The sequence below is a fragment of the Talpa occidentalis genome, unplaced genomic scaffold, assembly GCF_014898055.3.
Source record: "Talpa occidentalis isolate TD23 unplaced genomic scaffold, MPIMG_talOcc4v2.1 talOcc4.13, whole genome shotgun sequence".
Classification (NCBI taxonomy): Eukaryota; Metazoa; Chordata; class Mammalia; order Eulipotyphla; family Talpidae; genus Talpa; species Talpa occidentalis.
Window position 1 is genome coordinate 29,302,667 of NW_023601322.1, and position 16,230 is coordinate 29,318,896.

At 37.3% G+C, this 16,230-nt stretch overlaps 1 protein-coding gene across 4 annotated transcripts in view; it reads left to right on the top strand.

Moving 5' to 3' along the window:
- RPRD1A (regulation of nuclear pre-mRNA domain containing 1A) overlaps positions 1-16,230 on the top strand; it is a 67,127-nt gene that overhangs the window by 20,349 nt on the left and 30,548 nt on the right. For 3 of the 4 annotated variants that reach the window (XM_037508648.2, XM_037508645.2, XM_037508647.2), the window contains exons 2-6: positions 6,370-6,499; positions 9,447-9,553; positions 9,633-9,730; positions 13,084-13,210; positions 13,316-13,491. In XM_037508648.2, the coding sequence (XP_037364545.1) occupies positions 6,370-6,499; positions 9,447-9,553; positions 9,633-9,730; positions 13,084-13,210; positions 13,316-13,491 (638 nt within the window). Of the gene's footprint in view, positions 1-6,369; positions 6,500-9,446; positions 9,554-9,632; positions 9,731-13,083; positions 13,211-13,315; positions 13,492-14,689; positions 14,765-16,230 lie in introns of those variants that run through there. The other variant, XM_037508646.2, reaches the window with a different exon arrangement.

Below are 16,230 nucleotides of genomic sequence, written 5' to 3' on the forward strand. Positions count from 1 at the left end.
GGAGAGGTCTGTGCGCCATGTGGGATCCTCACCCGATGGGGATCAAACCGGAGCTGCAGAGGCTGCGGACAGCTTTACAACCCAGCGCTCAACTGCTGTGCCACCGGGGAGGCCCTAATATTTTGTTTGATCAGTGACAGTCTCTTAGAGGGTTGCTTGTATTTCTTGATACAACCCCAGTGGTTCTAAAATCATTTTCTTGATTTTAATCATGGGAAGATGTTCCAGGTTCAGTTCATGTATTTCCTGTTTTTATTGACAAAATGTTATTTAGGGACCACATATAGGCCCAGGGTTTGCTGATTGATTTCAGTGCATTTCTTTCTTTTTTTTTAAGAGTTATTTATTTATTTATACAAGCACTGGGTACAGTCAGAAGCGCGGGAGGGTGAGAGAATTCACCAGAGCCAGAGCAGAGAGCAGAACAGGCAGAGTGACGAAATACACCGTTGAGGGGAGGTCTGCGCGCCATGTGGGACCCTGGCCCGGTGGCCAGGGATCAATCAGGCGCTGCTGCAGAGGCTGCGGGCAGCTTTGCAGCCCAGCGCTCAACCGCTGCGCCACCAGGGGAGGCCCAGTGCATTTCTTTTGAGTGCTTTTAATTACTTCAATAATTATTTAGTTGGTAAGTGAAATTAATAACATACCTTGTAGGGTTGTTTTGAAGATTAAATGAGATATATAGTAAACTTGGAACGCTCCTTAGGTCCTAAAACTACTTAGTATTGTTTTTAAATATTCTTTTTTTTTTTTAAAAGATTGATTGATTGATTGATTGATGCATACATACATACAAGCACTGGGTACAGTCAGAAGCACGGGAGGGTGAGAGAATTCACCAGAGCCAGAGCGAGGAGCAGAGCAGGCAGAAGGACCAAGGTACACCGCTGAGGGGAGCAGCGGGCGGCAGGAGAGGTCTGTGCGCCATGTGGGTTCCTTGCCCGGCGGCCAGGGATCGAACTGGCACTGCAGAGGCTGTGGGCTGCTTCGCAACCCAGCGCTCAACTGCTGCGCCACCGGGGAGGCCCCTTTTTAAATATTCTTAAGAGCAAAAACATTTTAGTCTCAATCTTACTCTGAAAGTATAAAGTGAACAAATAGTGTAATATGTATTCTTCCAGAACTAATTGACATTTTTTCATAGTGACATGTTCATGTTCAGTTTGTTCTGTTAGAAATTCATTTGTTGCATACACCAAAATCAGGATTTTTAAAATGATTTCATTTATTAAAATTATGCATGAACTTGAATTACTTTTGATCTTTTAGAGTGAAAAAGATGGCCATTTGCCCCCTGGGTGAAGTTTGTGGGTTTTTTTAACCAAACATTGAAATAGTAGAAACCATGGATAAATTCATCTGCAGAACAAAATCAGTTGGTGCAGCACCAAGTCAGCAACATTAGAAACCTTTTTCATCTTGTAGGCTCCAGTTAATCACTCAATAAACTCATGTGTCTCCCTTTTATGACTTAATTCTGTGTTGGTACTCTTGATTCCCCCAAGTTCTTTCTTGCTCTTTCCCCATAGTAGAGTTATCCACTATGTATGTAGATATGTATAACTTAACACTGTCTTAGATATTTTTTGATATTAGTATGTAAAATTCATTTTTTTAAAAAATTTTTTTAATAGAGGAATGTTATTTATTTATTTATTTGTTTGTTTGTTTGTTTATACAAGCACTGGGTACAGTCAGAAGCGCGGGAGGGTGAGAGAATTCACCAGAGCCAGAGCAGGGAGCAGAGCAGGCAGAAGGACCGAAGTACACTGCTGAGGGGAGCAGCGGGCGGCAGGAGAGGTCTGCGCGCCATGTGGGACCCTCCTCTGGTGGCTGGGGAGCAGCCGGGGATCGAACCGGCGCTGCAGAGGCCGTGGGCAGCTTCGCAACCCAGCGCTCAACCGCTGCGCCACCGGGGAGGCCCCGTAAAATTCATTTTTAATAAATGTATTGATTTGTTTGCATGCGCCAATATTTCATTATTTCTTGATGTTATCTTGAATTTTTTTTTAATAGAGGCATGTTTTATTTATTTATTTGTTTGTTTGTTTTGTTTATACATGCACTGGGTACAGTCAGAAGCGCGGGAGGGTGAGAGAATTCACCAGAGCCAGAGCCGGGAGCAGAGCAGGCAGAAGGACCGAAGTACATTGCTGAGGGGAGCAGCGGGCGGCAGGAGAGGTCTGCGCGCCATGTGGGACCCTCCTCCGGAGGCCGGGGAGCAGCTGGGGATTGAACCAGCGCCACAGAGGCCGCGGGCAGCTTCGCAACCCAGCCCTCAACCGCTGCGCCACCGGGGAGGCCCTATCTTGAATTTTTTTAAAGATTTATTTATTTTATCCATACAAGAACTGGGGTACAGGCCAGAGGTGTGTGTGTGGGGGAGAGGATTCACCAGAGACAGAGTAGGGAACAGAACAGTCAGGTCTACTGAAATACACTGCTGAGGGGAGCAGTGGACAAGCCAGGAGAGGTCTGCTGCACCATGTGGGTCACCTCTTAAGTGATTTCTGTGTGCATTTATTTATGTGACTATATTAGTAGCATAAATTCCTAGAAGTGAAATTTTCTTTTGTGCGTTTACATTTTTGATTGGTAATTATCAAATTATATTTCTTATTTTTTTTTTTTGCTGATTTTTTTTTTAAATAATAAATTTTATTTTTATATTCCCCATACAATTGCAATCCCCCCATTCTGACCCCAATCCCTCCCCTCCCGCCCCCCACCCCCCAAAAGGTGTCTCTGTTTCATAGTTTTCTGTTGATTTTGATTTTCACTTTCTTATAGTTATTCATTTTCCTGGTCCCTTATTTAAGTTTTCTAGATTCCTGCTATGAGTGAGACCATCCGGTATTTTTCTTTTTCTTTTTGGCTTATTTTGCTGAGCATGATCCCTTCCAGCGCCATCCATGTTGCTGCAAATTGCATGTGTTTATCTTTTTTGAATGCTGAGTAATATTCCATGGTATATATCTACCACATCTTCTTGATCCAGTCATCTATTTTTGGGCATTTGGGCTGTTTCCAAAGCTTAGCTATTGTAAATAGTGCTGCTATAAACATAGGGGTGCAGGTGTTCTTTGGAATTGATGTTTCTGTGTCCTTTGGGTAAATACCTAGGAGTGGAATTGCTGGATCATATGGAAGCTCTGTGTTCAGTGGTTAAAATACAAATTAGAGCAATCTCTTAGAAATATAATTTGATAGAACCACTATGGAGAGCTGTGTGGAGATTTCTGGACCTATCAAATTATATTTCTAAGAGATTGCTCTAATTTGTATTTTAACCACTGATGTCTGAAGATATCTAAAAGTCATTATCTAACCCAGTTTCTTGCCAATAGTGTTTTCATTTTGATCAAACAGGTAGAAAATGATAGCTTTTTATTGTTTGGTATTTGTGTTTTTTTTGACCTTCCATTTGTAGTACTTGTCTGTTTTCCTATAGGTATTGATTTGTGAGAATTCTAGAAATAGAAAGTGTGATGGTGTGAAATACTTGAATGCAATACATTGAAAATCAGCAAGAATAACTAATCTGTAAGGGAGTTTGTCTTTCATAATCTGGAATTTGAAGTTGCAGTTTTTGAGGGCAGTGTTTTTTTTTTTTTTTTTTTATATGTTTTTCTTTCAGGTAAACTGGGTAAGGTTAACACAAGAAGCCAAGTTGAGTAAATAATTAAAAGCTCAGGTCGAGGCCAGAAACCATTGATTTAGCAGATACTGAGCCAATTGTGACTCAGTTTCTGGGTTTGATTCCATAGATTGGTAGATGAAACTGACCATTGTTCTTGATGAAATTTAGTTTAGTTGAAAAACAAATATACTTGGGATAAGTGCTCTATAGGAAAAGTATGAGGTGCTATGAAAGAACACCCAAGAATGGGTGGTCAGAAAAAAACTATAGGATCACATTTGACTGAGGTGTAAAGGATGGTAGGAGTTGGGGAAGTTGGAGAAGTAATAGTGTTGGGCATTGAGAGAGAGTTATGTATAGGGTGGGGACAGACTTTTTGGCCTTTGGTTCATATTAAGGATTTAAAATGTTATATGGGGAATGGTGGAAAATCTCAAAGGTTTTAAGAAAGAAATAACAGGATCAATTCCTGTTGGATAACTTAAAATGTGAAAAAGAACTCTCCAAGGGGATGGGCTATCAAAAGTCTGAGGCATACTGGTAGTGCTACAGTACAACACCAGCTCTATCCATTTTTCACCTACCTCAGCTATTAAGAAGCAGCTATCTGTGTCTGACTGAACTCTTTCTATTTGAGATAGATAGAATCCATTCTAGAATCATCTGTTAATAATGCACTTTTTTTTTTTAAGCTTGGTGCTTTTTTTTTTTTTTTTTTTTTTTTTAAGATTTATTTATTTATATAAGCACCGGGTACAGTCAGAAGCATGGGAGGGTGAGAGAATTCACCAGAGCCAGAGCTGGGAGCAGAACAGGCAGAAGGAGCGAAGTGCACTGCTGAGGGGAGCAGCGGGTAGTAGGAGAGGTCTGCGCGCCATGTGGGACCTTCGCCTGGTGGCCAGGGATCGAACCAGTGCTGCCGAGGCTGTAGGCAGCGTCGCGACCCAGCGCTCAACCGCTGCGCCACCGGGGAGGCCCGATAATGCACTTTTTATGGAATGAATATATTACTAAGAACAGTTTCTGCCTTAAAAACCACCAAATCATCCATATAAAAAAATGTAGTCTGTAGCAATTCACTTTACCAGGGAAATAAAATGAGACCATCTAATGTTGCTAATAAATCTTTAATAGATTTTTGTTTCAAAATAATGAATTTTCCTGATTTTCTTCTCTAAGACCATCAGTAATACCATTGGGGTGTGTGTGTGTGTGTGTGTTTGATATTTATGTTAATTATTTGCTTCTCTTCATGTAGAAGATTTCCTTGGAAAGAGGGTTTGTATGTTTGTAGGTAACACAATAAAAATGATTTTTTAAAAGATTTATTTATTTATACAAGAACTGGGGTACAGGCCAGATGTGTGGGAGGCTGAGAGAATTCACCAGAGACAGAGGGGGGAACAGAACAGGCAGACGTACTGAAGACACTGCTGAGGGATGCGGTGGGCGAGGCAGGAGAGGTCTGCTGTGCCAGGTGGGTTTCTCCCTGGCTGGCCGGGAATCAAACCCGCGCTGCAGAGGCTGTGGAGAGCTTCATAGTGCTGCGCTCAACCCTCTGCCACCGGGGAGGCCCAACACAATAAAAATTGAATATATGTCCCCACTGTGGCTTTGAATTTCAATTTTCATAAAAACATCAGTGATTAGATTGTGATATTCTGCATTTTAATACAATGAGTAGGCATAAAGTACAAAGTACAAAAATAAGTAATGATCCTACCTATCACTTTCTGATTATAAGTGAATAAAGTTAGATTATGAACTGAAGACTAGTGAGATTTGATGGCATTTCTGTAGTCATTTTATTGGTAAGGTTTCTTTCATATTGTTTATCTAATAGCTTAAATTTTTTTTTTTTTGGTAGCCTGGTAACTTGATCTTTCAATCTATTTTATATTTTTTACTTTTTTGTTTTAAAATAACTTAGTGACTGATTTCCCTTTTTTTTTTTTAAATCAGCTTGGGCACTAAAGTTAAAACAATCATAAATTCAGTTTAAAATATAAGGTACCATCTTAATAACATGACCAATCACCAAATTGTTTTAATAAAATTTAGCATAGGCTAGAGTCATTGAAATGCGTTTTTACTCAGGCATGAGGATTTTAATGTATAAAGCCAGTAGATTGGAATGGTGATAAAATTAGGAATCAAGAGTAAATAATTAAGCTGCAAGGACACAGGACAATTTATCATTGACTTGAGTTATCCTTTTTTCTCGTACGATTAATTTTCAGAAAACAGAGTTCCTATCTTGGTGAGTTAAGGAATAGGGACTTGATAAGCAGAATGAGAAGCTAGGGTTGAACATGATATATAAAGGTTAGTAGGTTTATTGTATTTTTTTTAAGATATATTTATTTATGCATACAAGAATGGGGTACAAGCATACAAGAGGTGTGTATGGGGGTAGTGGTGGTTAGAGGATTCACCAGAGACAGAGTGGGGAACAGAACAGGCAGATTGACTGAAATACACTGCTGAGGGCAGCAGCAGGTGAGCCAGGAGAGGTCTGCTGCACCATGTGGGCATCTCCCTGGCCAGGGATCAAACCCATGCCACAGTGGCTTTGGATAGCTCCATAGGTTGCATCCCAACCCCCTGCGCCACCAGGGAGGCACCTATTGTAACTTTTAAACTGCTTAATTTTCGGGTATTAAGAACATTTGTCCAAGTTAAATGAGGATATTTTAAGTAGGTTTAAATTTTTTTTTTTTATTTTTCAGCCAAACCAAACAGGAAGCTTACTTTTCTCTACCTAGCCAATGATGTCATTCAGAACAGCAAAAGGAAGGGACCAGAGTTTACAAAAGATTTTGCACCAGTTATAGTGGAGGCTTTTAAGCATGTTTCAAGGTATGGTCATGGTTTTGGGTTCTAGGTTATCTGTCTTAAATCCATAATATGTCATTTTGCGAAAATCTGCCTTAAACCTTAAAATAAATAGGGAATATCTTACTTTGAAGTTTTCATTTGAAAAGACCTATAAATGGCATTTGTAAATGTATCAAATGCTTACTGTGAAGGAAAAAATTTTTGAATGTTACAAATGTGGAATTTGGAGTAGTTGAATTACTGCTTCCCTTTAAGAGACCAAAAGCAATTGCCATATTGAATTAAACTTCATTAAGAATGAATGAAGACACTGAATTAAAAATTTCTGTGTTTATAAAGCTGTCAGTTTTCTGATTACTATTTCTGGATAAACTCACACTCTTTCTTCTCATACTGCCTATAATGGTTTTAAGGTTTTCCAGTGTGTGGGTATGTGTTATAACACTTCGAAATGTTTTGGAAATACAGAATGTTTCATTAGAGTAATGATAAAACTTAAATTTTTGCTGCAGAAAAATTCTGAGGGTACTTGTTCTTTTTAAAGGCTATTTCCCAAAGGTTTTATGAAAATATTTGGTAGATTGTTGGGCAGACTAGTGAAACTACTGTATGCAATTATTTGGTAGATTACTGGGTTTAGATTACAGTCTAAATTATAGAATTCAGTGGTGAATAATGATCTCTGTTGACTAATTCAGGATGAAAATATACTCACCACATGTCCTGCAGTTTTAGTCACAGTAGATGCATTTAGAAAAAAAATAGAGTGTGAAATACAGCTGTATGTTGTTTTCTTAAATAAAGATTATCCTTCAATTTAGATTCTCTCTTCTGTCTTTTCAGATTTTTTTTAGAGTTCACTTTCCATTGCCTTTTGGGTGATTTCATACACTGTGTATGTTTTGTTAATATCTATACCCCCATGCTGCAGTCAGATGTTTTTTCTTTGTTTCATAACTGTATGTCCAGTTGCCTGTTAAATCCTTTTTTTATGCCTTCAGGCACCTCAAACTCAGTGTGTCTGATGGTGAACTCATTATGCCCTTGCTCCTTGTCAAATTTGATTCTCTTCCAGGTCTTACTCTCTGGATGAATGTCATCTTCATCTATCCAGATGTCCACACAAGAAATTAAGTGTCATCTCTAACTTTCCTCTCTCTTTCATCCCCATATTCATGTAGGGTAGTACCTGTGGTTTCCTCAGTTCTTTAGAAATCTTTCCACTCCAGTTAGGATATCATTTCTCCTGAAGATTAAGTGTAAAGTCTTGAGCAAGACTTAAGATTTTTCTTTATGGGCCTGTCTCCCTTTTCAGATTCCTGTCTCTCATTTCTTCCATGCATATACATGATAATCTGTATTTTAGGCTAATCAACTTCTTTTAATTCTGTCTGTCTTAAGGCTTTTTATACATGTTGCCTCTCTCTAGAATTAATTTATTTATTTTTAAAGATTTATTTATGTATGCATACAATAGCTGGGGTACAGGCCAGAGATGGGGGGGGGTGAGAGGATTCACCAGAGACAGAGTGGGGAACAGAACAAGCAGACTGACTGAAATACACTGCTAAGGGAAGCAGCGGGCGAGACAGAGAGGTCTGCTTCGCCATGTGGATTACACCCTGGCCAGCTGGGGATTGAACTCATGCTGCAGAGGCTTCGGATTGCTTCATAGTGTGGTACTTAACCCCCTGAGCCACCAGGGAGGCCCTCTCCCTAGAATTCAAAAAAAAAAAAACCACAACATTTATTAACTGCATACTATATGCTAGGCCCTGTGAAGAAGTAATAGTGAGGAAGACAAAGTTCCGTTCTAGAACAGCTTATATTTCAGTGGATGATACCAGTAATAACTAGTTAGAAAAGTGAATATATATTTTAATTTCAGAAGTACTATGAAAAAGCATAAAGCAGGGAAGGTACTAGAGAATATGATGGTGCTCAATTATATAATCTAGCAAGGTGACTATTTTTGGGAGGCAGCATTTGAACAGACTAAAAAAGAAAGGGCAAAAAGAATCTGATTCTCTGGGAGGAAAGGAGTCTAAGTAGAGAGATTATTTGGCAATAACAATGAGACAGCTGTGTGCTGGACATGTTTGAGGATCAGTAAGAAGATTTTTTTATGGGATAAGATATTAGGGGGATATGCATTGAGAGTTAGCCCAGAAACAGAACATGTCCACTTTGTAACCCAGGATAAGGATTTTGGTTTTAATTCTTGTTATGATGAGTAGCTCTCAGAAGATGAATGCAATGTGGTGTGATTGACATTAGTAGGATACTTAGTGGAGAATAGAGTGAAATAGTAGATAGAGCTTGGGAGGCCAATGACAAGACTTAAAGAAAAAAACATCAGCAATTGTGTTAATGAAGGAGATAGGAAGTGGTTGGGAGTTGTCTTGTTTTCTCCTTCTTTCTACATATAATCATCTGATGGCAGATTAAAATCACTCCCTCAATATCCTTCTAACGCTTCTTCAAATGGGCCAGACCTTTCTTTTATTCCTGTCTTCAAACTTTGTTTTCTTTTGTATCATTTATAAATAATAGCTACCATAAAGCTCCATTTGTGTCTCCAGTGTCAAATAAAGTGCTTTGATCAATAAATATTTGTTAAATAAATTAAAAATCACCCATTAGAAATCTTCCTTAGCCTCATGTTCAGTCCTTGTTAGGCTAGAAGCATCTTGTTTGTAAACCCTTAACTAGCCGCTGTTAACACTTTCACAGGTTTTTGTATTTTTTTTTGTTTGAATAGCTTAGCTATTTGAGGAAAGCAAAGAGTATGTCTGTCTTGGTCACTTCACCCTTTAACTGCTGGTCACATAGTGGTGCTAAATATATGTTTGGACAGTTCACCCCCTATTCTCCCTCCCCCCAGGTAATAAATATCTGATTATATTAAAAGTCATTATTACCATTTTAATAGTACTATGCATTTTTACTGTTGATATTTTTTCTTTAGTGAAACTGATGAAAGTTGTAAGAAGCACCTTGGACGAGTGTTATCTATTTGGGAAGAAAGGTCTGTTTATGAAAATGATGTATTAGAACAACTTAAGCAAGCTCTGTGTAAGTATATAATCTTTTTTCATGATCTCATCATTAAAATGTATTCTTTCATTAATACTCAAATGTCTTTTCAATTCAGATGGTGACAGGAAGCCTAGGAAGAGAACTTATGAACAGATAAAGGTGGATGAAAATGAAAACTGTTCCTCTCTGGGATCTCCAAGTGAACCACCACAGGTAGAAATATTTTTCTGTTAAGAGAATCTTGTTAGTATTACTTATGTGGTCACCACGCTTTACTTCAGTGTTTTAACTACTGTAAATTGGATATAAGAAAGAAGCTACATAAGCGTATCTTATTTTATGGTTACTAAATTGCTTATGTTTAATGAATTATGTTATATACCATATGTTAGGAAATCATATTTTGAATAGAAAGAGGATTTCTGATTGCTGAGTATGATTAGATATGGTGAGATAGCTACCACTTAAAGTTTTCTTGTTAAAAAAAAAATTAAATAAGACTTCTGTTGTACAGAACAGCTGTATCTCTATTCCTAGAGATAAGCACTGCCTTTTAATGCACCTTGCTTTTTAAAACAGATTTGTATTTGTACAGTTCTGTGTAGTTATATTAGAACCATGTAATTCCATGATAGATGGATTAGAATCATTTTAACACCCATGCCCTCCCTGATTGGTATAGTGTAAACATTACTTAACCATCAGATGAATTCTAGAAAGACAATTTTAACTTTTAATTACATGGACATTGAGTCTTAAAAATTCCTCCTTCTATGTTTCAAACATATAGGAGGGACAGATAAAATTAAAAAGGAGAAAATGAAGACATAGCCATACTCATAAAACAAGGTAAATATCTTTGTGGGCTAGAAAATGGTATAGAAGCACAACTCAGTGTGTGATCCAGAGCCTGGTTCCTGCTGAGCTTTGGTCCAGAAGTAGACATGGGTTGCTAGAAATTAGTATCCTGTAAGGCAATAAGAACTCAGAGCACTCCAAGGGAGATGGAGACTGGGCTCAAACTTACTGCATGAGACCAGAGGTTGGGTGGAGCTCTTTTCTCCATGACTAGAGCTTGAAAGAAAGAGACAACTAATTCCTGCTTAGAACTGTGGATTTACATCAGTCTTAATACTAGGGAGGCAGAAGGAATTTTACTAGGACATTCAACTAGGTCCTGAGGCTAAGTTGCAGGAATGCTGAAGCTCACATGATCACCATAGACAAGAATCCATGAATAGAAGAGTAATAAGAACATAACATTTAGAATAACCAGACACTATATGGTAATAAGTTAGAGCAGAGAATCATCACTTGTGTTATGAGCCCCATTATGATTTCATGAACAGGGTTTTTCACCTGAATTCTAGATAGAGGCTCTGATCTTCTTCCACTCTTAAATGAAAGAGTAATTTTTGGTTGTTTTTCTTAGGTGTATCATTGAGTAAGATTATTCTTTAGTAGTTGGTTAAAATACTGCTGCTCTTCATTTTATGACCGTTTTCAGATTAGTTGTGCTTTAAATTTCAATGGTTCAACCTTGTAGTCAACATTTTGTTTAAATCTTTGTAAGAAAAGTTAAGTTCTCTTTGCAGGATTGAACTCATTTTATCCTTTATTAGGAAGTCCTTATAGACAAAGACAACTTTGTTTTCTTATCTGATTCTTGACCCCAACCTTGAGAGCTTAGAATTAACTCATGTAGAAATGTGAATGTTGGGCTTCCCTGGTGGTGCAAGGGGTTAAACACAGCACTGTGAAGCTATCCTCAGTCTCTATAGCACGAGTTCAATCCCCGGTTGGCCAGGAAGCTACCAACATGGTGCAGCAGACCTCTCCTGTCTTGCCCGCTGCTCCCCTCAGCAGTATATTTCACTCAGTCTGCCTGTTCTGTTCCCCACTCTTGTCTTTGGTGAATCCTTTCTCCCTTCCCCCCTCCCCACCGCACCTCTAGCCTGTACCCCAGTTCCTATGTGCATAAATAAATAAATCTTTTTAAAAAAGAAATGTGAAAGGTATAATGAGATTAGGTTGTAGTTAAAGCATACACATATTGTTAGGACCTTAAAGCCAGATTTCTTACTCCAGAAAATTTTAGTATTTCACAACTCACTAAAAAATATTATGTCAGTTAATTAGGGTACCAGAAGAAACAAACTGCCTGGTAATTGTCATTGCATTTAAGCTCACTTTCCTTGTAGAGGATTTATTTATTTATGCATAAAAGAGCTAGAGTACAGGCCAGAGGTGTGTGTGTGTGTAGAGGGGGGTGTGTGTGAGAGGATTCACCAGAGACAGAGTGGGGAGCAGAACAGGCAGGCCAACTGAAATACACTGTTGAGGGGAGCAGCAGGTGAGCCAAGAGAGGTCTGTTGTGCCATGTGGGTCATCTCCCTGGCTGGGGATCGAACTCGTATTACAGTGACTGCAGATAGCTTCATAGTGCTGAAGCCTAACCCTTTGCGCCACCAGGGAGACCCCTAGAGGGGATATATCTTACAGTAGAATTATTTTTTAAAATATTGGGGTTTTAAGTATATATAATGAATTGAAAGCACACTTAGGGTAGGTTATTTCTTATTAGGTTCAGTCAGTCTTAAAATGTTTGATCAATTGCTCAGTGCTAGACCCCAGTGATAGCATTTTTTGTAAAGGGCTAGCTTACATTGGCTGCCAGTGTCATCCTAATACATGTACAGAATTAGTAATGTACTACAAATTTCAAGCATTTGTAATTTCTGAGTGTCCCAGAATGTGTTCTTACAGATTAAAAACAGAGAGAAAGAGAGAGAAAAAGGTGGAATGAGAATGGATACTGGTAAAAAGAAAATTTGCTCCTTTTTCTTTGGAAGTTTATAAACATTATGAATTATGAAATCACCAGCACAGAATGTTCTTCCCTCCTAATTATAGCTGGTATGAAAATAGTACACCAAAAATATTCTAATGACAAAATAATTTTTATAGTAAGCTGTATATCAATATTAGTCATCATGTAAATTTGTAATATTTTAATTATTTTATGAATTAACTAGAATAGTTGAAAGTGTCATATTTAAACATATTCCCAAACTCCATTTCTTTTGTGCTTTAATTACATCATTTAGAAGTGGATTCTAGGAAGGTTCTCTGTTGTGGTAGAAGTTGTTATTCCTCTTTGTCTTTCATCCAGTTTACTATTTAAAAAAAAATATTTTCATATGCAGTGATAACAGGACAACTAGATCACACATAAAACTTGTATTCTCCAGATTGAAGTTACAACCTGCTTTCCCTTTTACCACTGAATGTGTTTGTCATCTAATTCAGTCATTTAATAGTCAGATCATCCATTGGCTAGAAGAGTGAACTTCTTAAGCTAGGATCATGGCTTGATTATTTCCAAAACCTAACACAATGTAGCTTCTTTTCCTTAATGTACAAAAGACATGGACTATCTTTAAAAACAGCTTACTGTAAAACTTGGAACTAGTAAATAAAGAGTAAGGCTTAGGGACTAAACTTCAGTCTTTTGTGTTTGTTTAAGCTTCATTTATTTTGTTTCTGAAGTTGTACAACTTTTTTAGACTCTAGATCTCGTTAGAGCATTACAAGATCTAGAAAATGCAGCTTCAGGTGATGCAGCAGTTCACCAGAGGATAGCTTCTTTGCCTGTTGAAGTCCAAGAGGTATCCCTACTAGATAAAATAACAGGTAAGAAAAGAGCGTGGGACCTGGAAATTTAGAGCTGGGATGAGGCACTAGCATATGTCATTGTTTTTATTTTGTAATAATTTCATTTTTCTGTGCTTTTCATAGATAAAGAATCTGGAGAAAGACTTTCTAAAATGGTAGAGGATGCGTGTATGTTGCTGGCAGATTACAATGGCAGATTGGCGGCTGAAATAGATGATAGGAAACAACTCACTCGAATGTTAGCAGATTTTCTTCGTTGTCAAAAGGAAGCCCTTGCAGAGAAAGAGCATAAATTGGAAGTGCGTAACCTTTTCCTTTTATAGTGCTTATTTATTTAATTTATATTTTGGTAGTTTTTAAATATCTCACTGTTTCTGCACATTTTGCATTTTTTTGACATAGACCTTTTTAAAGTGGCCCAGGTAAGCATATCCTTGCATTAACAGGTTTGTATCCTATCAGTGTAAACCCTTATATTCTAGAACAAAAATTATAGGAAAATAGCAGTTGGTATAAAATCTGGTGTCAACTATAGTAAATTATGGTTGTGTTTATTTAACTTCTCCTGTGAATACATACAGTCTTTTTGGCTACAGAATTTATTGTGGATATTCTGGTTTCCACTCTCACTGGCCCCAGAAGCTCATCAGTTTTGCTCCGGAAGGTAGTCTTCAACTTACTCCTTTGTTAAACCTGGTCTGATACTTAAGACTGAGATTCCCCCCCCCCGCCCATGCCACACAAGTGTACACCCCTAAGTAGAAAGTCATTGCTTCTCTACACATTGGGTGATAATTGATACTGTTGGTGAGCTATCTGGAAGTGTGTAGGTAAAAAAAAAAACAAAACAAAACACTCTCATATTGCTTTGAGCAGAGAAGCTGCTCTTAGGGGTGGAGAAACCAGATTTGGTTTCATTTAAATGACTAATTTGATGAGTTCTTTCTTAAATTGTTTACTGCCAGGGCGATTTCTTTTTCTAATCTGTAGGAGATTTTCTAATTTGTCTGGATGCCTATATTTAGAGGCAGTTCTGTAAATTTTTAGGTATGCTGTAGTATACCTATATTAAGTTGCTTTTACTAATGTTTAGTTATTGTTTCAACAGTGTCTGAGTGGGCCAAACACAGTTGCTGTTTCAACCTGTCAAAACAGTAACTTGATTAAATACCAGAAGCAGAGCTCTCCAACCTTAAATGCTTTTATGTTAGCTTTGCCCCTTTTCAGTTTGACCCTCCTCTCTGCACAGATACATACTCAGAGCATAGTCATTGGCGCCATGCTCTGCCTTTAGAGAGGTTGTCCATGTCTATGTAGAAAGAAAAGGTGGAATTTTTTGAAAAGATACATTTCATAGTTAATATGTCAGTTTTTGATCCTGTGATGGAATTTCAGTATTAAACTTTGTTTATTAGCAGAATTAAGGGTAAGTAATGTCATACAATATATGTCTTCAGTCTTTTGGTTTCTTTAACTTGTATTGAGCTTCTGTTGCAGATATTGGACATGCCGTATCTTCTAACGATGTCATCATCATTAGCATATTCTTCCTGCTAAAAATAAATATCAAACTCCAAAGCCTGTATTGTCTCATGTTTTTGAAAATCAAAAGAAAACTGAAACTTTGTTATTCTACTTTATACTGCTCTCTCACTCTAATTGGCCTTTTGTCACTGGTTATAAAACAATTTATATTTTGAAATATGTGTTTGGAAAATAGATGAGATACCTCCCCAACCTCTCGTTCCCCTGTACCTTCCAATCAGATTTCACAGTTGATAGTGTTAAGTGGTGCCTGATGATAACATTTGACCATGTGTCAGAAGTTAAGTGCTATTTAAGCATTTAACACATCAACTGATTAAATCCTATATTGCAGGAAATATTAATTGCCCCATTTTACAGATAGGGAGACTGATATACAGGAGATTAGGTAACTTGCCCAAGGACATACAGGGCTAGTGTATTGTTCAGAACTCGGAATCTGCCTCCAAAATGCCATAGTTACTCTTTGAATATAAGATTAAGGCAAAAACTAAAGTTATCTCTCCAACTCTTTCTGCTTCCTCCTTTCTTAGAAGTAATCACTGTCTTGAAATAAAGTGTTATAGGAACTTATATTGATGTGAATTTTATCATAGAGAAACCACCTAAATTATATTAAACATTTTTAATAAGTAAAGATGTATTCAGATTTCTAGTAAACAAGGAAGTTAATTCACAGAGCTCTTTGTAAAAATTATTATTTAGAAGTACACGATTCCTTTGTCAGAAGACATGAAAATGATTTGAGATTTGACATTGTTGTACCAAGTAGGTGGTAATCACTTTGAAGTTGAGACTAAAAGGTCAAGATTTATGGTTATCTTTCTAGTTAGTTGATTGATAGTACTTAATGAGTCAAATAGTTTTCAGTTATTGTGTATCTTAGACTATCAACTGTGAGTGACCAGATATTGATGTCACTAATGGCTCTTTTTGCTTTTGTTTTTGAAAATGGGACATAAAGTATCAGTTAACTTAAGAATTGTGACTATTTCATGTTTCTTAAGGAGGCCTCTGTTAAAGCATTTGCAGTAAATGAAAATGTGAAGTGCTTTAAAAAGTTTTGGAAGTATTACATTTTTGAAAGGTGACTAACGTTAGTTATTAATCAGATAACTGTTAAATAGACTTGTAATAAATATTTATAAAATCTATTTTGTAGATTTTTGGATGTCATATTGCACTATTCAAAAGCTGAAATTTTTGCCTATCCTCTTGTTCACCTTGCTTATTAGCTTGGAAGACACTCATGGATAGAGGAGCTAAAATTTTGACTTTGTTATTTCTGGAAAAGAGGCAGTATAGAGATCAGAAATTCTTCTATACTCAAATGTCTTTGTTGCTCAGTTTTGATTATTCTTTTATTACATGTTTGTTATAAGGAAATATGCTTTTATAAAGACCCCATTAATCTCACAGTACATTGATATACTTAAAATTGCTAGACTTTCATAGAAAACAGATTTTCTAGTTTATGGAGTAGATTTCCAGAG